Source organism: Temnothorax nylanderi, unplaced genomic scaffold (assembly GCF_030848795.1).
Source record: "Temnothorax nylanderi isolate EJ_2023f unplaced genomic scaffold, tnyl_v1.0 TNYL_tig0545_pilon, whole genome shotgun sequence".
Classification (NCBI taxonomy): domain Eukaryota; kingdom Metazoa; phylum Arthropoda; class Insecta; order Hymenoptera; family Formicidae; genus Temnothorax; species Temnothorax nylanderi.
In genome coordinates, this window is record NW_027249607.1 from 13,985 (window position 1) to 35,087 (window position 21,103).

At 45.0% G+C, this 21,103-nt stretch overlaps 1 protein-coding gene across 1 annotated transcript in view; it reads left to right on the forward strand.

Moving 5' to 3' along the window:
* The window catches only part of LOC139783811 (uncharacterized), an 85,890-nt gene that overhangs the window by 11,482 nt on the left and 53,305 nt on the right, over nucleotides 1-21,103 (forward strand). The window contains exon 2 of the mRNA XM_071722968.1: nucleotides 17,750-19,510. Within this exon, the coding sequence (XP_071579069.1) occupies nucleotides 17,750-19,510 (1,761 nt within the window). The remainder of the gene's footprint in view (nucleotides 1-17,749; nucleotides 19,511-21,103) is intronic.

The following is a 21,103-nucleotide window of genomic DNA, read 5'->3' on the forward strand; positions in this document are numbered from 1 at the left end:
CTTACGGAGGGTGGAGGACGCGTAAAACCTCCGGCCGCAGATCGATAGGAAGGTCGGAGGTGTGTCGTGTCTGTTAGACTTTGGCCTGAACTCGCTCGCGCGCGCTCGGCTACGTATATCGAGCCCACCGAGGCCGCGCCGTATCCGCGCCGCATCCGTATCGCAAGTATCGCAACGAGAGCGCGTTGTACACTTCGCGCGGATCCACACTTGACACAGCTACCAGGAGGAGGAGGAGACCAGCAGTGTCGAATTTATGTACGAATTCGCGGCTGCTTCGGTTCTTCTTTCGAACCACCATCTGGCGATTCTACGAAACGCGCTAACGGTCGCGACGCGATCCCCTCCAACAGGCCGACAACTTAACGATCCTTTATTGTGCGGATCTTCGCTGCTTGATTCTTAAAAAAATATGCTATTTTAGTAAAAATTAGAAAATTACCTAAATTGCTTGTGATATCAAGTTGAATGAATTTTGAAAAAAATACACTGCGATACACTCCAGAAAGATTACTACATAAAAGAACTATATAGGTAGAATGGTATAGTTTCTATAGGTGGAAAAGTTCGAAGGATGTACTTGCGACCGCGTATCATTTAGTGTAAGGAACGGCGGATTTTAGATTGGATAATCGAGCTTCCGACTCGGATTATTTGCGTCATCATAAGACAATAATAATTACGAGTATATACACAGTGCTGTCTGGTCGAATTATATCCTTTGTACGGCTTCCGTAATACTTAATCGATAATACCGTATTGTCAGCTATACCTTTGTATTTCTTTCTCAACAACTACCCCGATATGCCTTAAGCGATATTACCAGCATTTCATAGTAATAAATCGAAACGGGAGAGGTCTGGAAAAAAAATTATATCCGTTCTCTTAAAAAAATATTTATTTTATCGCTCGTGATTTTATTATCTCCTTGATGTGGCAATTTTATCAGCAATGGCATGAACTTTTCTCAAGATAACGTTTAATGATTCAATGTATAATACGTTTACTTAAACGCTTCAGTACTTCCGTGTGTATATTTATCGCTTCATTATTTTTTCGCCCGATGACATTTATTCTTTGAGGTTTAATCCTGAATCGCGCAGGCGCATGCGCGAGATAGGCGACTGTAATATACTTTGCGACAATCCTTCATTCTCTAAACATTCGAAGCAGTGCATAATTATAATTAACAAACTATCTACTTTTTAAAATCTACTACTTAAGATCAACTGCTTTTTCAAATCTTTCCATAAGTTCTTTCAAATAATACATTATATAATAAGTAATACATTTATTGTTATACATATTAGATCCACCGATTAGATTAAATCGGCGCGAAATCTTGGCGAAAAATAATTTGACTCGCAAAGAGCCTCGACCTTGATCTCCGATCGAGAATCGCGCACTCGCGTAATCTGGCGAGCCCGGGCAGTGCATTGCAAATGGTAACACGAAGGATTCGTAACGAGCCGTATCGGGAACGACGCCGCGCCGCGCCGGTAACGGAATGGCTGTAAATCATCCACCGCCGCCGTCCGTACTCTTTTGCAATTAAATCGCAACTCGCGCGCGCGCTTATTTCGAACGAAGGGAAACGTATCACCCGCGAGAAGGCAGCTGTAAATCACGGGGAGTTAATAAAGCTCCGACGCTTCCTAGTTTCGTAGGGGCATCTTTCCTGGGCGAGCGAGAAGAAATTCGACGGGAGCGAATCGTGAATCATTGATCGAGACCGTCGGGATCGAAGCGACGGATTAAAACATCGTTATTCTCGGATATTCCGGATATTATTCCGAAGTTATTATAAATTGCGCTAAATTATATACATTGTTACCCACCATGTTAGGATCCCTTGTCATATCAGATCCGCTGATATGTTAAATTAAATTGATGATGAAATTCTTGTTTATTTGCGGGAGATAATTTGAATCGCAAAATCGTTAACTTTTTATCTCTACGCGCGACGACGTATCTCAAAAGTAATTGGCGCGATTTAAATGCAATTGTAGATGCATTTTATAAAAGTTATCTATATAGCCTCATATATGATAATATAGGTAACTGCGAATGGCGCTGCAGGAATACACATGAATTTTATATGAATCATGGGAGCATCGGTTTATTACATCAGAATCTCATTTCGCATCAGTACGCTATATCTGTTGTATCACCAGTATCACATATATATTTTGTCATTTCGCTAATAGCCGTAACCATCGATATGCGCGCGACGTATCGATGCGCACTTGAGATAAACGCGTCGAAACCGATTAACCTCCACAGAGAAACGCGACGGCCGACGCGGGGTTGTCTGTGTATCGATCGCCTCGAAAACTTTTCTCGAGGCGTGACAAAGACTTAAAGACAACTCTCGCGCCGGAAGTTGGTTCTCGCGGACAAAGTTCACCGGGATTGAGCCGATGATTCCATCTCCTAAGTTGCTCTCTCTCTCTCTCTCTTTCTCCGTCCTTTGCGCGCGCTGGTAATTTTCGCATGCAAGCTGACACTCGAGGAAGTTGACATGTGAACGTAAACGTTCGCTCGATGCGAGCGAAACAGCGGAGTCGCGGAGGGCGAAGGAGGTCGAAGGGATCGATAATCTTGCGGCAACGCGCTCCCCAAAAGTCGATGCCCTATACTCGTTTAACCCTTCGCACGTTGACGAACGGCGTGTAACGAGGTGGGTGTCGCGGCGAATGCGGGCGAACGCCTCCGATTCTTTTCCCGTTTTCAAGAAAAGCGACTGACCGTCGTGCTTCTCCGGTAGACGAAGTATACTGAAACGAAACTATGCCACATGTGACGCGTAAGTGATGTAGGCAACTTGTCGTTGAATTAAACATCGACAAACTTCCGGAAAGATAGTTGCCATTTGCATGAATGTTGATAATGCCGAACCCCCGAAGGAAAGTACAGCGTAGAATCGTGTAGGTTAAATAGAAAGGCTTACAAGATTGTGTGCTGGACTACCTAACCCGCGTTTAAAATTAAAGATCATTTCGCAACGTTGTATTTTATTCGCCACGCTTAAAGCTATTCGTTTGTCAACGTAAAGCGGTTGCGCAGTTAAAATGGGTAATTATTATTAAATGATTTATATTTGAATATCCGTACGTAGGGGTATGAAGCAAGCTTATACCGTTTTTCCGCACGAACGAGGAGTTTCGTATAGGAAATGCCCGTCGCCTACACTGTTTTTAATCAAGCGCCCCGCTTCGCCACGGGATAGCAAGTATGAATAAAGAATCACCGTGAATAATTAAGCACCCTTCTTCCCTCGCGGGTGTACGCTTATAACGCGAATCAAACGCTCCGATGAAAAGTTTAACGCTGAAAGAAAACGCTCGCGCCGGCGAATTATCGATGAAACGGACGGGACGTTACGGCTAGCGGAGATCGCACTGACACTCGACGACCGGTGTTTTCTGGCGGAGTAATAACGCACTTCAGTAACACTTCAAGTATCTTATTTCGAAATAATTAGCCCAATCAATAAATCGAGCGATATTATGGATCCGTCGCGATATTTTATTTTGTATTAACGATTTTACAATATGCGAACTCGCGCATCCTTCGGCTTTACATCGGCGAAACTCTCGAATTATGGTAATAATAGGTACATATCGCAAATTTGATATTAAATCTCTCCTGGACACGAAACAGTACGTCCGCGAGAAATACTCACTGTCTGTCTATCGAAGAAAAATTGAATATGGTAAGAATAGCGCCGAATTGTATACCTTTTTGCTATAAATAAATACGATTTTCGCATAGAGCAATATTTTTCTTCATGTAATTTGTGATTTTGCCTTAGTTTTCAAAAGCTAATGTATCATCATTATGTCATCGGTTTTTATAATTATTCTATTTGACTTTGAATTAGATTTTGAAGACAAACATATCGGATATGAGCGAACAATGCAAAATTTCGATCATGTCATGTGATATTGTGATCGTCGTGCGTATTGCCGTTCTTTCTGAGAATGATCATGAGCGTAAGTCGCGTCGGGTATCCACACTGTTTGTTCAATAGTCAATTCGATGCCCCGGCGAACGGCCAAGCGAGTTGCGCCACCCAAGGTGCTAAAATATTTTGCACGAAAGCTCTCGCGCGGCGTGCAGTAGCAACGGCAACGACGGCGCGGCGGTGGCGGCGGCGGCGACCCCGCATGTCGGTGCTCTGAGCTTGCAAGCTTCAGAATTTATCGCCACGGTGAAAAGCGCCGCGCGTTGCAAGTTGCAATCTCGAGTCGAGCGGCGGTTGCAGCCCTGCGATCGATCTGCTTGCTCTTCCTGTCGCGCTCTTCCTCTCCTTAGCGATTCACCGAAAAATCGCACCGCGTCATTCTCCGCTGCGACTCGTCGCAGGGATTTAGACACGAGAAGGGGGAGAGAGAGAGAGAGAGAGAGAGAGAGAGAGAGAGAGAGAGAGAGAGAGAACTATTTAATTAACAGCAGATTATACTCTTTAAACTGTTGTCAAGCAAAAGAATCAATAGAAGATTGAAGACGCGCTTAAACATAATTAATTTCAAATCTTTCTTTAATACTACGTTATAATAAATTAAATTTACTTGAAATGTACGAACAAAAAATGAAATTATTAACATGTCTCTGTGCTATAACGAGTCAGACACATTGACGATATGGAATACAGAATAAATAATTTTCGGTAAGAGAGATTTTAGCTTTCGATCGGCGAGGTAATACGGAGTTGTTACGTTGGGCGCGACGCGACGTATCGAACGATTTTGCAAAGGGAACCCGTATTATTCCGTGAGTAAACTGCAACACCGTGTCTGAGACATCGGGATAAGCAACGGCGAGGTATATTCCGAGCACTTAATACTGTAATGTGCACGCAATCGGCAATGCGCCACGCGAATTACACGTAAAACTTGTGGCGTGCGTGTGGCCGCGCGTCGCAAGTGGGTACCTCCCACGCACGTGGTGAATAATTTCGCGAATTTCTCCGGCATTACGCGTATATGCATCGTCGACGGGTATGGTAACCGTGTGCCATGTTGCATATGACATGCGTGTAGGGAGTCCAGTAAAATCGCGGGATAATCGGGGCGAGCGAATGATTGAAAACAACAAAAAAATAATATTCCATAAAGAATAAAGAATATTATTTCTCTCGGGAAATCGTGCAAACAAAAAAAATTATTCTGTACCTGTACCTTTTAAATTTTTTTTTACAAATAGCCGTCTTTTCGCCGATTGTTGACAGAGAGTCGTCGGTAAACGTAGTCGCGCGTAACGAAGAGAGAGAAAGAGAGAGAGACCAACATGCGCGACAGCGCAATAAATAAGCAATTACCGGCAAGTACGACGACAAGATTGCGTAACGCTTCCTCTCTCTCTTTCTCTCTCTTTCCTTATCTGCCACCACTTCCTAGTCGACGCGCGTTTCTCTCGCTCTCTCGGCGGAGGTAGATACGCGCATGCATCGGCAATACAGCCGGTTAATACGGACGTAAAAGATTTCTCGCAAAAAAAGTTTACTCTTCACTTTGGATTATGCGCGAAATCGGCACGATGAGTGAAACAAAAAGTTATCTTATGTTTTCATTGCGCGATAATATCCACTCAATGCATTCTCCAAGCCGATCTGTTGACGACGGAGTGTATAATTGAATCGTAGCTTAATTGTCGATTTAATTATATCGCGCGTCATAATACGTCAGAATGTCGTAAGAATCGACGAAACGTATTAGCTCGCATTTGGAGTTCCTCGATTAGATTGTACTAGTCTCTCGGAGTGAATTTCGAACGTGGAACACAAATACTGTGTCATACCCGAGACACCAATCGCGATAAGATCAAGCTCGACCCGAGCGACGGTTTCGCGTATCGCGTTTATGGCACTTAGGCGTGCGGCGATCACGTGATTCCGGTGTGTCTGGCTCCGAGAGATTTGTAATTATAATTACGAATTTACATGTCAAGGGACACGACGTCGATGGGTACGTGCGCTGTATCGCGGCGATATGCTCCGTGTATGCTCGCTCGCCTCGTACCTTGACAAATCCGTCTGTAAATATTCTTTTGTTAACAATACATCGTTAAACGCTAGTTTTTTAAATATCCTTTATTCGGAACGACTATTTCTGTAAGATACGAAAAGACGTGGGCCCCTCGCCGAATTCTGCGATTGTTCCGATGTGCCTGCGTGAGCATAATCTTTAAATTAATCGTAAACGCACAGCGAGAAATTCTTCGGAGAGAATCGGTGACTTAAATTATGGATATATATATATATATATATATATATATATATATATATACAGTGACTCATGAAACTGATCAAATCGTACACTGTTGGAAAATTTGTGTTAAATATAACATAAATTACATGTCCCAAATGGTCCACTGAAATTTTTATATTAATTTAACATAATATGGATGTGTTAAATGGTAACACCGATACTATGTTAAAATATTTCAACAGAAAGGAAATGTAATTCTGATCGTAATTTGAGGTTAATTATGTGTACAATTAACATAACTTTTATGTTAAAGTTAAGATTGTAGGATAAAATCAACACTCTTTTTCTGTAAATTTTAACACTTTTAATAAATACGTCCAAATTGTGTTACTTTAACATATTTTTTAAATTATTTTAATAATTTTACATTTTAAATTTGTTAAGTTTAATTGACATAGCATATGTTAAATCTACACATGTATGTAGGTGTTGATTATTTTACACAAAAATTTTAACAAGGACTTTTTTTAACAAAACTACAAAAATTTTCCAACAGTGTATTATTGTTATGAATTTCTTTTGAAAATTCGTGAACGAAAATATTTGTAGCAAGTCTATATAGGTACCTATTCGTTTGTGTGTCGATATTGAAAGGTCGTTTTCGTCGATTGCCTTCTTCAAATCAGTTGTAAATAATTGTTGTGTTGTATATTTGATCAGTTTTCTGAGTCACTGTATACATATATAAATTTTTTTTCTATGTATATATAGAGTGGCTCACATAATTCTTAACAGCTCGATATCTCGGAAACCATTTCATTGATTTTAAAGGTTTAGGTCTTGAATTATATGGATCTGAAGGGTCTTCAACCTGGAGTGGAAGTTAGTCCCTTTACCCCTGTTGCGTGGGTGGAATAGGGGTTATCTTAAAAATTAAAAATGGAAACCCCTATAAAAAAATTACATTTTTGAATTCTATGGGAGAAAACAACTTAGTTTTGTCCAAAACATTTTTTGTTAAATGCTTCTATTAAAAAATACGGCGTGAAGTTTCAACTTATAGCTATATGAAGCACTTACGAAGTCAAAATTACAACACTCTATTCTGACTTATTCAATTTATTAAATGTTTAAAATGTCCACCATGGACTTGTAAACCTTTATTTATCCGAATTAACAAATTATTCCTAACATTTGATAACATTTCGGGAGTCACTAAAGCGCAAGCGTCGCGTATCCTTTGCGTCGTATTCTCTTTCGTCGTCGGCGGTTCTAACATAACTTTCTCCTTCAAAAGAAACATAAATAAACACTGTCATACTGTACGTTCATTAAGTTCAATTCAACTATTCATGAAAATCTTCTCAGTTTGAAGCTACTATTCAAGCGGTAACATGGTGAAAATCACTATGTTTGATATGGAAGTGAATATGCTATTAGTGTTAGGTGAATGCCAAAAGAATTATCGGCGTGCAGTAATGTTTTTCGAACGTTATGCGATCAAAAAATTGCTTCGTGACTCCCGAAATGTTATCAAATGTTAGGAATAATTTGTTAATTCGGATAAATAAATGTTTACGACTGTCCGTGGTGGATATTTTGAACATTTAATCAACTAAATAAGTCAGAATGTAAAATTTTGTAATTTTGATTTTGCAAGTAGCTATAAGTCCAAACACCGTCATATTTTTTAATAAAAACATCTGACAAAAAAAAATGTTTTGGACAAAACTAAGTTTTCTTCCATAGAATTCAAAATGTAATTTTTATAAAGGTTTTCATTTAAAATTTTAAAGTTAACCTCTGTTCCATCCACGCAACAGGGGTTAGGGAACCAACCTCCATTTCAATTTAAAGGCCCTTCAGATCCAATTCAAGACCTAAACCTTTAAAATTGATGAAATAATTTCTGAGATGTCGTGCTGTTAAGAGTTATGTGGGCCATCATGTATATTCTCTATATATCAATATTATATACAAAAACGAGTATCGGTTTCTGGATTTAGTAAACTCCGTTTTTTTAGCTGAATATATTACGATTAATAATAACTTTTTTCTTGAAAAATATATGAAGAGTGCGCACTATGCGAACATTAGCATAATCTTTGGATACAATATTATAAAAGCTCCATATTTGCGTATTTTTTACTCATATATATGTGTGTATATAGGTACCTGTAATTCGGTATTTGTAACCATTTTTCATAATATCCCCTCATCCCGCTCATCCCCAAGATGATATAAGTAACTAAATAATGAAAAAAACGACAAATAATATTCAATACATTTATTTTAAATTACTTCAACAATTAGCTATATAATTTTTGTTTTTGAAAAGTTTACATTCCTTTTTTCCATATTTGCGATTTTTATAGCAGCCACAACGATTTTTCCAGCATCCGACGATCTTTTATCAAGCTATGAAAAATTCGTAAATGTAAAGCTTTTACTGTATTTTATTAAAAATATATCTATAATACGATATAGATAAAATTTCGAACAATGTTCGATAGCGACGTCGCCAGCAATTAATTAGCACGTCTTTATCACAGATTTTTGTTTCGTGCTTACGCGACATTCGATCACGCAAAACAACAGTTCCGAATCTTTCAGAATCTGACGAATTTATTCACAAAGGAAGCAACCAAGATTTTCGGCGGGTACGAGCCCGCTCTCCCACGTTCACGAGCGTCATCCAACTCGTCCAAAAGTAACCAGCGCGGCGTGCACGATCGTGCCAAAGCTAAATATGGCTTTGCGCGAACCGGAGAGGCGCCCTTACGCGTGTGATTTCTAATAGCCGAGCTTATCTCGATTTCGCGTGGAGGGAACACCGAAACTCGGCGTTGTACGTGATCGCTTTTCTCAGGAAACCTCCCGAGCTGAATCCCGGCGCTTTGCAGGGCCACGCGATAGAATTCCTCGCCCAAGGATGTGGCTGCGGAAAAAAGAATTGGGTCAAGAAGTTTCCTTCGATGATTCTCGCGCGCGACGTCCTGCGGCTTCCGGACTCCTTTACCCTCGTGTTCATCGTTGCTCCCTCGTCGAACTCGTCGTCCGATTTCGTTGAATTCAACCGTGGAAGTTCACATTCCGATAGCTTTCTCCAGTTATGCAATTATAATAGTTTTATGCAACGATTGCTGCTCAATTTATCTTCGATTTAATTACAGAGTGCAATATCTTAAGTTACACTCGTCTGTACTTTTTTCGTATTCCGACGATATTTATTTTTTTATTTACGTCACATCTATTCTTTGTCGTTATTTTCAGTATAATGAGATTGTAATTATTAGAACTCTTCTGAAAGGTGAGACGATTAGTCTTGATTTAGCTTCAAGTAAAGCTTAATTTCTCGAATTCGAAATCGGAGTGCACTCTATAGATATTTAATGTCGAGCAATTCGTCAAGGAGGAAACGATTTTAGATCGACTAAAGAATTTATATGCCAAAAGAAACCGGCGTTTACGGCATACTCTGTGCTACGCTCTTTACATTTATCACAAGGAAAATTTCTACGTGAATAAGAAAATATTGCTTTATGGCAGCGTAATTGTCGGGAATAATTACTAATTAGAAAAGAATCGTCAAAGAGCAGCGCGAGTTCGACGATGAAACGAAAAGACTTTCTGAGCGATCACGATGTTCGGAGGATGCAAAGGTACACAACGATGACCGTGAAAAACGGCATGGCGCTACGCGGTTAGAACTCTCCAAGGACTCTCGTAATGAAGTTGTATCAATAATAAACGTAACAGAAACGTAATAACTTCGGGGCCGAGGTGCCTGCCATACCTTATTAACCGCACCGTATCCACTGCAATTATAAAGCACGCGCGTTCCTTCGTACATTTCTGAATTAACGTGATAATCGCAGAAACCGAGCGCAAATACGCGATACGCCGGTCGGACTTCGGCGATAACCGCTCCCCGTAATAACCGTCACTATTTCTTTTCATAACGCGATATACGCTAGGCTTTAATTCCTGCGTTGCAATCTGGAAAGGACACACAGATACAGCGAACGCTATGCGAGATGAATTCTACTTCGCTCACGAGAGTTCGCAGCGAGCAATTCCTCCAATCTCAACGTTAATTGCGAGGGTAATTCGTGACACGAAGCACGTAGCGTAGCAAGGATGATAATTACGGCGGAAATTATGCGAAATCTTCCTCCCTGACTTAGCGGGCCATCCCCCTCATTCTCGGACCAATCTAGATTCGATTCCTCCTCGACGAAAATACGAAGCGGCATTTCATTAAGAAGATTATTAACGCTCTCGTGCTGTCACATATCACGTTACATTTAATGATATATCGTAATCAGGAGGAGCGAGCGGCTTCGAGGTTGATGCGTGGCGTAGTGGGTGTTATCCTCGTTGGCGTGTGGATGATCGGCCGTCGTTGGTGCAGGCACGACGACGGCCGGTTGGTCGGTCGCATGGCAGATGGACGGTTCGTTCGGTGGAAACTGGGAGGATGCCGGCGCGACGTATTGTCGTCTCGCCGCTCGCCGTTGTGTAACCACGTCGCACATATTTGTAACGCGGTGCGCACGTTATTGCTCCATTCCGTGCGCTCAGCGCCTCGCCTATAGACACTTTGTAGAGTAGGTCGCGCCATTCTGATAATTTCGCTCGCAGCGTTACCAGCGTAAATTAATAACGCCAAGAAAATGCATCATCGGACACTTTTACTCGAGCAAGAGAAGGAAAAATGAACATTTCACGATCCGTTGAACATTTCCGCGGTGTATTTCATAGAATTTTCAAAATAAATTCCCGTCCGAAATGTTGACATTCCTCGTGGCTTGATTCAACCAGGCGCGATTATCTCCCGCACAATTCATTTCCATCCGTCAACGCGGATATTATTTTTTAAGCGGTTTTACCGCGCGACTCCACAATCCACGTTAAATTGCGCCTGATTATCGGAATGTGCGAATAGCGGCGCGAGGGCCGACGCCGATGCGACGCGGTTCGAAAGCGGCGTGATTCTTTAAAACAGGCGTGACAGTTTGAACCGCTCGCGCCGGCAAACGCGCGCGCAACGGGTTGCAGCAATAACGATTATTCAAAAGCGCGCGCGGCCAGAGCGGGCGCGGCGGGGAATCCATTTTTCGTTTGAAAGCCGATGCGTCGAATCCGCGCATCGCGACCGGTAGCGCCGGCACCCGCCGCCGCCCGGCGCATTTACATTTGCACGGATGAATATCGTAATTGCATCTGCAATCGTGCGTGTCCTCCCTCCTACCGCGGCTGTTTCTCTCTGTCCCGTCCCTCATATTCGCGTCGGTCGCGCGATCGGCGAAAAAAAAATCACCTCGCATCGGGGCGCTAAAATATACCGCCGCGCCATTATACCGCGGAGTCACTTTTGCCATTTTCCCGCGCGGAACGCGCGGGTTTTTGGTCGAAATTAAATCATTTCGCGACGCAAGGGAGAGAAGCGCGGCTGATTAACGACGGGCGGGCGGTGCGCGAAAACCAGCCGGACGCCCGAAATTTGTCATAAACATCCGTTACGGTGCCGGCGTGTGCATGTCCCGCGTTCTTCCCTCTCGTTGTTTCTCCCTCCCGTTGAAAATGCGCGAAGTCCAATCGCAGAATTACAACTCGTGGACGAGCAACGAGGAAGCACAGCGGTTCATTTTTTACGCCGGAAGTGAGCGTTTGTATCGATTGCGCGGTCGCGAGACGAAAGGCGTGACATCAGACCGGGAGGAAAAAAAGGTGGCAGAAAAAAAAAGAACGCGATAAATTCCCGCGTCTAAAATATCCGCGCGAACAACGAGGTGGAAGCGATACGCGATCGTGATTTCGTGCAAGGCGGAGGAGATCGAGGGGAATGTGATCTGAATAAATTCCGCGCGATAGCTTATCCTGGAAACGGCGATTACGTAAACGCATCGTTGCACAAGAAGCGGTAAGTGCCTATCAGTTGGCAGATTACGATTCTCGTGCGCCGATTCCGCTCGGTCGAGCTGTAAACCGTATAATTCGGAACCTTCCCGGCGAGTTCGGACGTCGAGAAGCGTTAGAATAGAGATTGTGAATTCTTTTTTTATACGTCATGTTTTTTTCATGAGTCGCGCGCGTATTGCCTTCCTTTGTTATAATATAAGCTTCTTTTTTATTTGACGCAGTTTCACTAAGTTTCAGATTAATTAGTGATGCAAATAACGCGCGGCTCTTTCCAGACGCGACGCACGTATATTATCTTCGTACGTAAATAAACCGAAAACCGCAGTCGCGATATACCGCGAAGTTTGGCGGACCCTCTTCCGTTATCTGCGACGGTGGGATAACGTAAGGGTCCGCGGGAGGCTTATCAGGAGTGAAAGCGCGGAAGCGATAAACACGTGTGCACGCGGAACGAAAAGGTGCGTCTTGTAGGAGTTGTAGGCGAAAAGCGGATCGCGAGGCATCCATATGTCACGAAACGTCGTCGTTCTCGCCGGCTGATATTTAGGTCGTGTTAACAGTCGCGTCGCGACTGGCGGGAGCGTTGTTAACGAAATGTAACGCTCAATAGACCGGTGTATCCGCCCACGCTCGCCACACACAGACACACACACACACATCCACGAGCGCGCTCGCACACACGTCAAGGTTAGTGACACGCTTCTTATCTCGAAGCACCACCGCCGCGTGTCGTCTTGCCAAGATTCACCACTCGAGATGTCCGATTTGTCACCTCCGACGATACTTTCATGTCGTAAAAACAGGAAATTGAAATAGGAAGTAACAGGTTCTTTCAAATCCTTCAGAGCTACGCGCATCGTGCAGAATCGAAAATCTCGCGGTAAAAAGAAATAAAATTCTGAATAAATAATATTGAGATTAATTGCCATGTGTTATTAATTTATGTATATTAAAGTTTATAACGTTGTTATTTTCATCGATTAATATAGAAATGAGAGAGAGAGAGAGAGAGAGATTTCCTCGTTATGTCATAATTGTATAATTATGAAACGGTCTGTTTAAAAACAGAAAAAGTTAAATAGAACATATTTGTCCTGTACTCTAAATTAGGTCTCTCGAATTGGACTTGCTTGCGCGATTAATAAAAAGAGAGATGAAAACATCCGGAAAGAAATCGCGGGATATACAACGACAATAACGTGACACGAATCCAAGATGCCAATTCCAGACGTCTGACTCATTCGCAACTTAATCAGTGGCGCAACATACTGCTTATTACGTACAGAACAAGTAATGGACATCAAGAGGGGCCTAGCCGTCTTCCGTTTTGGACATTGTGGTCGTTGGTTTCATATGAATTAAGACGGCCTTCGCCCTAAGTTGATTCTAACTGTTGTGACTTGTAGTAATGCGATCATTGATCTCTCGGAAGAAAGCATTTCAGATAATACGAGCATGTAGGAGAGTACGTGGCTACTCAGGAGGTACTCACGAACGAGCTTTCATTAGAAATCAACGGAGAACGGTGTACGAGCGAGAGTTAATGAGGTATCCCAAGTTGCCCTTTCCGCAGATTTTCATTCGTATAGCCTCATTCCCACGATGTTACGCAAACATGATGCACATAGACCCTAGACGTGATGGTATGCCATATCATGACGAAGTTTCTTCGACGAAGACGTTTAATTGTCTCTCGAATTTGGAATGCGATCGATTACATCGCCCCGAAAACGGACTCCACTGTACCGATCGCACCCGTTGCACTCGGCGGGTTTAATGAGCGGTGCGGTGGATTACGACGTGGCGAAGTAAACCGCTCGGTGGCGATACGGTATTTTAGTTCTAACGGCACAAGAGCACGATTCTCTGTATCCAAGCAACGCTCGCGCTCTTCGCGCAAATTTGTGCGCGCTGCGGATTATTGCTTCCGGACGAAGTGGCATAACTCGGGCCCCCGGTAGAGCTTGGGCAACTCGCATTCGGGCGATGTAGTCTGGTCGTTAGCCGATTTCGCTAGGAGGTGATAAAGGATGGGGTGGATGAAATCAGTTCGCCGCAAAGCACACGCATCGCGGCGCGAACACCCGTGACGTCGCACGCGCGGGTGCTTCCACCCTGAGGCAGTTAGTTTTCTCCCTCGATCTACTCTGCTGATTCCAGTGATTGCGTATTAATTTCTAATCGCCGAACGTCTCGACGATAAATTGATCGCGCGCAAGCTCCTCGGTGGGTAACGAACGAGAAGGGGAAACACGTATAAACAAGTCGAAAACAAACGTCGCGATCGATACGTTATTATTATTCGGCGATAGATTACTTTACGAAATTGCGAGTGACACTCGATTTATCTTGCGCGAGCTCAGATAAGATACAATGTATTGAACCACGAGATAAGACAGTCTACGGACGCGCATTATAAGGCGCTTGGCGACTGATTATCATACACATATACCGAATAATGAAGCGTTAATAACAATGTTACGCTATATGACACTTATCGAGGTTACAGGTATATTAAAATAAATTTAAAAATATTTACGCGCGGACGCATTGAGAATTTCTTTTTCTCCGATCAAAATATGTACCAACTTCGTTCCATTGTTTATATCTTGATCGAAACGGGGCGATTTATCGGTGAATAAATTTCCTTTGCGATCGATGATTCACTTCCCTTGCGTTGCAACTGTAAATGACGTGATTTCTGCATAAAATTCTCGCGATTTTGCTATTTTATGCTTCCACGAGCGGAAAGGTATTGTTCATCGTTCATCATTAGTGTGCATTTTGACACGAACGGTATTTTAATTCGCTGGTATAAACGTACCTTTGACCGGCGTCGAATTAGAAGGAAGAAAAGATCTCGTATTTTCGCGCGACTCGAAGAAAGTAATTAGTTCAATGAGCGCAGAGTTTAAAGTATTTCTTGTTTTCATTTATTTGTTTTTCGCCCCGGAGCCGCGACGGAGCGGTGCATGAAAGGAGATGGAGGAAAGAGTGCAATATTGACGCGAACGAGGGCGCGGGCCACGCCGTTATCTGTCAACCCCCGACACACACCTTTCGTCCTGTAAAATTGCTTCGCGAAAGCGCCGCGCGAACTCTTTTCCCGACCGAAGTCTTTTTCCATCGTTTCGCATCCGTTGTGGCTTGCACGCGTGCAATCTACGCTGGACGCCCTTTCTGTGTGTGCCCCGATATAACGTTATACAATCAGGTTCATACAAAGGATTAATTCATGGGATGGCATTTAGACGATGTTCATGAGGTATCGAAAGAAGTAAAAAGAAACCTATCTTATTGCCAGAAGAGAGTACGCAAAAGGAATTAAATAAGTTTTATACTTTGGTTTAATAGTCATTAATCCGTAAGAACACTTTGATCTTTAACGCAATTTAACGATGGGTCTTCAAACGCAAAAATCATCGTAAATCTGCGATCGATTTACGCTCTTGCGGCGTACCTGCCAGAGATTCTTCTTGATATTGTGCGATGAGGCTTACTTCATCGAGACCATCAATGATGATTGCGAGACGCACGGAGAATTCACTTCTCTTTATACCTACTTTATATCTACTATAATGTATTTCATTTCGCGAAACGTAAAAGGGGAGGACGGCCCGGTTACCGAAGAAACGTCCTTTACCTTTACGACTTTCCTGCGATGGGCGGGAAGATGCTGCCGTGGGTAGAGAAAGACTAACGAAATACCGTATTACATCTGCGGAAGACGCGCAAGATTATTCGAGCTCTCGGCCCAGGTGGAACGGGGACGGCGAGCGGGAGGGAGGGGAACGAAGGGGAAACTTCACGTAGAGCGCCCGATTCTCTATTAGAGGGTAATACGTATTATCGATTTTGGGATGAAACCAGGAGGGTTATCCCAGTTCAAATCATGACAAATGTATAGATACACACTGACGCGCGCGCAACCGTGCGCTCTCGTGCGTATACGTGTATGTGAATACTTCAGTGGAAGCGTTTCTCGCGACCGCACCCTGGAAAAACTTTTTCCAATCTCTCCTTCCTCCTCCCCCTCCTTCCGCTCCTTCCCTCCCGCCCGTTGCCGTGAATTTGTTTGCCCGGTCGAAAACAGGGTCGTCGACTTGGAGATCTCGCAGAAATCCCCGCCGGCGAGAAGTAGCTCGTGGCTCCTAAGCGGATTCGTCTTCGAAATCCGGCGATAATTGCCTCGAATTTTCTGCCGTATGTCGATTATTCGAGATAATTAGGAATCAATTGCGGTATTGTCGCTATGCATATTCGAGATTTATCGAGGAATTATTAGGTTAATATTGTCTGTTAAATTTGATTAATAATTTTGTGGAAAATATTTGTCTGTCTTTTAATTATAAATTATTATATTATATAAATCAAATTTTTGGATAAAATATTATGATATTAATAATTATGATTATTAAGTAGTTAATAATTAATAATAGAAAATCAAGCTAAAAAGCCTTGTTATCGATAATATAATTTTCAGAAACCTTTCGTTAGAAAATTATTACACTTTCGATTGTGATCGATTCAATGAATTAATGTACATTAACATATTGAAATAACACCAATAAAGACAATATATAATCTTTCCTGTTATGCGATTACTATTTATTAATTAATGATTAATAATCAATCTTGCGACGATGATCACGTGATTATTTTAATAATGTTCTCTGTAGTAATCAATTATGAAAATTATCGGTCTTTGTCCGGCACTAATAAAATCTGATGAGTTTCAAGTATTATTGAGACGTAATATGGTAATATAAATGAACGATGTATAATAATGTGCATTCGCGACGTGCGAAGATTATTTGGATTCATCGCGTCGCGCGCATAGAGTCACGTGCCATCGATCTTTTCGAGTCGGTAGACGATTCGCTCGTCGAGATTTACGAGCCGCGGCATCGGGGTCCGACGCTCCGCGAAACAAAACGACCCTCCGCGGGCGGCGGTCGGCGATCCGTATAAAGACAGCGGCTGAAAAAGCGTCGCGAGTATTGACAAGTACGGTGAGAAACTTTCCGGGTTAATCGCAGAAAAAGCCGGTGGAATCGAGCTCGGCGACACCAAGCGACGAGTTAAATACCTCGCGTCGCTCGGTTCGGTCGTCGAGCAACAGAGCAGCGGAAAAAGCGGTACTCTTTTAAAAGACCATCTCGATCCGAGCTTGATCGAAAGACGATCAATACTACCGGCTGAAGCTATATGATAAAGAAAATAATAAAATTATATTGTAGAATAATAGAAAAGATTTTTTTCACACTGAAAAAAAAAAATCTGGTTCGTTCATTTTCCATCAGAAAATACTGGTTGAATCTACCAGAATCTGGTTGAATTAATAGGAATTCTGGTTGCATAACTAGAATTCCGGTTGCATTAATTGGAATTTCTGGTTGCATTAATTGGAAGAATCTGGTTCGTTCATTTTCCACCAGATGTCCAATTAATTCAACCAGATTTTTGTTCAGTGCAGGTAATCGCACACAGCGAATATAGTTCTTGAAAATTTGTTTTGCTGGCAGATTTGTATTGCGTTGTTTTTTTGTTGTCTTTCCGATTTTGGAAAGGTCCACCGACTATTCACGATCCTCCCTCTCTTCTCATTTCAGCAGCCGAAATTCCTCAAGAGGACGACCGAGGAGTTGGAGTCAGCAGGTGGTGCTAGTGGCGATGGCGGCTTCGGCGAGCCGCCGGTCAAGCTGCAATGCACGCAGGGGCAGCATCAGCATCAGCAGGGTCCGGGCGGCGGTGGTGGCGGCGGGCCTCATCACGGTCATGGCCAGCATCAGCCGGGGAACGGCGCGAACTCGACGGGCCCGGCGCCCGGTGGCGGTGGTGGCGGTGGCGGTGGTGACGGGAACGAAGGTCTCACCAAGTTCCAGGTGCAGATCGTGCAGCAGCTGGAGTTCACGACCTCGGCGGCGAATAACTCGCAGGCCCAGGCGATCTCCACGAACGTAACGGTGAAAGCGCTGACGAACGCGTCGGTGAAGAGCGATCTTTTAAATTCGTCCTCATCGCCGAAACCCGGTCCAGACACGTCAGCATCTGCCGCGTCTAGACCGCAGCCCGGAAATGGAAGCGGTCCGGGAGGTCCTGGCGGGCCCGGCGCAGGTGGTGGTGGCGCCGGTAGCGCCGGTGGCACCGGCGGAATCGGTTGCGTCGACATCGGTAACCTAGTCGAATGCAAACAAGAACCCGATAACGAGTTCGTGGATCTGGAACAGTGCGCCGCGGCACTGGAAAAGGACGCCGCGGCGAACGGTACCGGATTCCCCGGTTTCTCCGAGTTCATGGGCGAGGATACCGGCGACGAGATCATTACGTCGGACGCGTTCAAGGACCTCATCTCCGAGATATCGGACTTCCATCCGGAGTTTATGAAGGACTTCGACTTTGAGGACAAGAGCGTTGACACGCTGGCGAACAATGCCGCGGCAGCGGCCGCGGCCGCAGCTGCCGCCGCCGCCGCCAATAACAATAATAACGGTGGCAACAACAATAACGGGTTGCCGACGAATAACGGACAGATCAAGATCGAAGACGATAAAGATGCGATCCATCAGCAGCAGCAACAGCAGCAGCACGCCAACGGCGCGAACAACAGCGTCAACAGCAACAATGTCGGCAATAACAACGGTAACGCGATGCCGGCTAACTCGAGCCCGGGCGCTCTCGGCTCCTCGCAGTATTCGCCCGCTCGACTTCCTTACTCCGGGCTGGATTTCAAATCTGAGATGAGCCCGGCGGCGCAGACGCTCAAGCAGATGGCCGAGCAGCATCAGCACAAGAGTCAGCAACTGGGCCTGGGTGGATTCAACCCTGCGGCGGCCGCAGCGGCCGCCGCGGCGCGGGGCCCGGCGACGAGGTCCCCTTACGCCGAGTTTTCTCAATTCGGTGGCGCTTCCGATTACCTCGGTAGTCCCGGCAGCACCGGCCCGACCGGTGGACAGAACCAGGCGACGGCCACGGGGACCGGCTCGTATCACAAGAACAATGGCACTCCGACCTTCCAGAGTCAGCAGACCAACGATATGTTTGTCAGCTCGCAGACCCAATTCGCCGCGGGCCTCACAGATATGAAGAGGCCCCAGCCGACCGCGACGGGCGGCAAGCCCGGCATGCTGGGGCCCAGCGGCGGTTACAAGCAACAATACTCGCCGTATGGCAGCCCGGGTTCGATGCCGAATCACGGTAGCCCGGGTTACCCGCTGCCACCGAGAGGATCGCAGGGTGGTGGACCTAACCCGACCGGTTCGCAAGGACCCTTCAACACGACTTCCACACCGCCGAGACCTCCTTCGGGATCCGGTACTTCGACTTTGCAGATCAATCAGGCTCAGCAGCTGCACATTGGCAACCAGATTCAGGTAAGTGAGGTGACTTTTTTCTCCACGAGATCGATTCTCTCGGAAACGAAATCTCATGTCGGAAATATGTATTCTGCAAGTTATTTTTTTCAGCGAAAGATAGCATTTTGTATCTCGGTATTCGAAAGAAAAGAAATGTATCGTAAATAATATTGTTATCTAATTATATGATTCGGAGATTAACTGCGTAATTATAAAATAGGCTGCATTCCGATATTTACTATCAGCAACTGTCAGTACTGAAAATCTGTAGTATACGTGACGTAAAATATATAAAAATATAGATTTTCAGTACTGACAGTGAATATCGGAATACAGCCATAATACATAAACGACTGCGCGCGAAATGTACATCGTATTTTGTTCGAGCTATATTGCTTCTTCGGTTTGCAAGGATATAAATAAAGTACACCGTACATCTCTCCAGTTTATCCAGTTCAAGCGGATAAAGTTCCCCCGAGCTAATACTAGACTCTCAACGGAATATTTATTCTTCTCAACGGGAATGGATTTCGTATCGAGCGCTTCCAAGTTTCGACACAGCGACTTTTCTCAGCCAGGTGCCGGCCGCTGCCAATCGCCGCTATCGCGGCGATCGAAACGAGCGGCGCGCGGAGCAACCGAGGGCTACTCGAGCCCGAGTGATATCTGTTGCGCCGCGACGACGCGTCTATTTTTGTCGTCGGCATCGCGGGGCATCGTTGGCGACGGCGGCGACGGCGGTGGCGGCGGTGGTGGCGGCGTCGAAGGGGTGGCGACGACGGCAGTGGCGGCGGTAGCGGACGTTGTTGGTCGTCGATGAAATGCGGTGATACGGGGGGTAGAAGGGAGCACCACGGCGTCACGGGGGCGCCGCGCCGCGACGCGACGCGCAACAAGTAGTTTCGTTTCTCCCAGCGGCGGCGACGGTGGCGGTGGCGGTCCTCTTTGTAAATTTTCCCTCTCGCCAGAGTCCACCATCCCCGCTCCCGCATCCTCTCCCTCCCTCCCTCCCTCTCTTTCTCTCCCTCTCTCTCCCCCCTCTCCCCCCTCTCTCTCCCTGTCTCTCTCTCTCTATCTCTCCGCGCCGACGCTTCCGAGCGGCGTTGGGAGTTGGGGAGGTGGACAGCGACGGGTTACGCGGCCGCGCACAGCCGGCGTCGCGACGCCACCGCCGCCGTCTGCTCGATTTAACCTGCGCCTGCAATCCGCGTCAATACGCTCCGTAGTGATAGTCGCGGGGCTGCGCTCGTGACAATATGCACGTGACGCCGGCATCGCGTCGGTGCGCGGCGGCGGCAGCGTCGCGTCGGCGATGAGGCAGCCCCATACGTCTGTACGTTCGCGTACAAAAGATTTCACCTGGACGAATGAAAAGGATTGCCGCGCTCGTCGATACGCTCGTCTCGCCGCGCTGAATTACATAAGGGCCCCGATTCAATTCGCTACGTTGTCGATGAAGGGAGCTCTCTGAATAAAACTGTCAACGGAGATGTCCACGCGAATGTATCTCCCTATAAACAATGGAAGCCAATCGTTAGGGAAGCTGACATGATAATCGAGCTCTCTCTCTCTCTCTCTCTCTCTCTCTCTCTCTCTCTCTCTCTCTCTCTC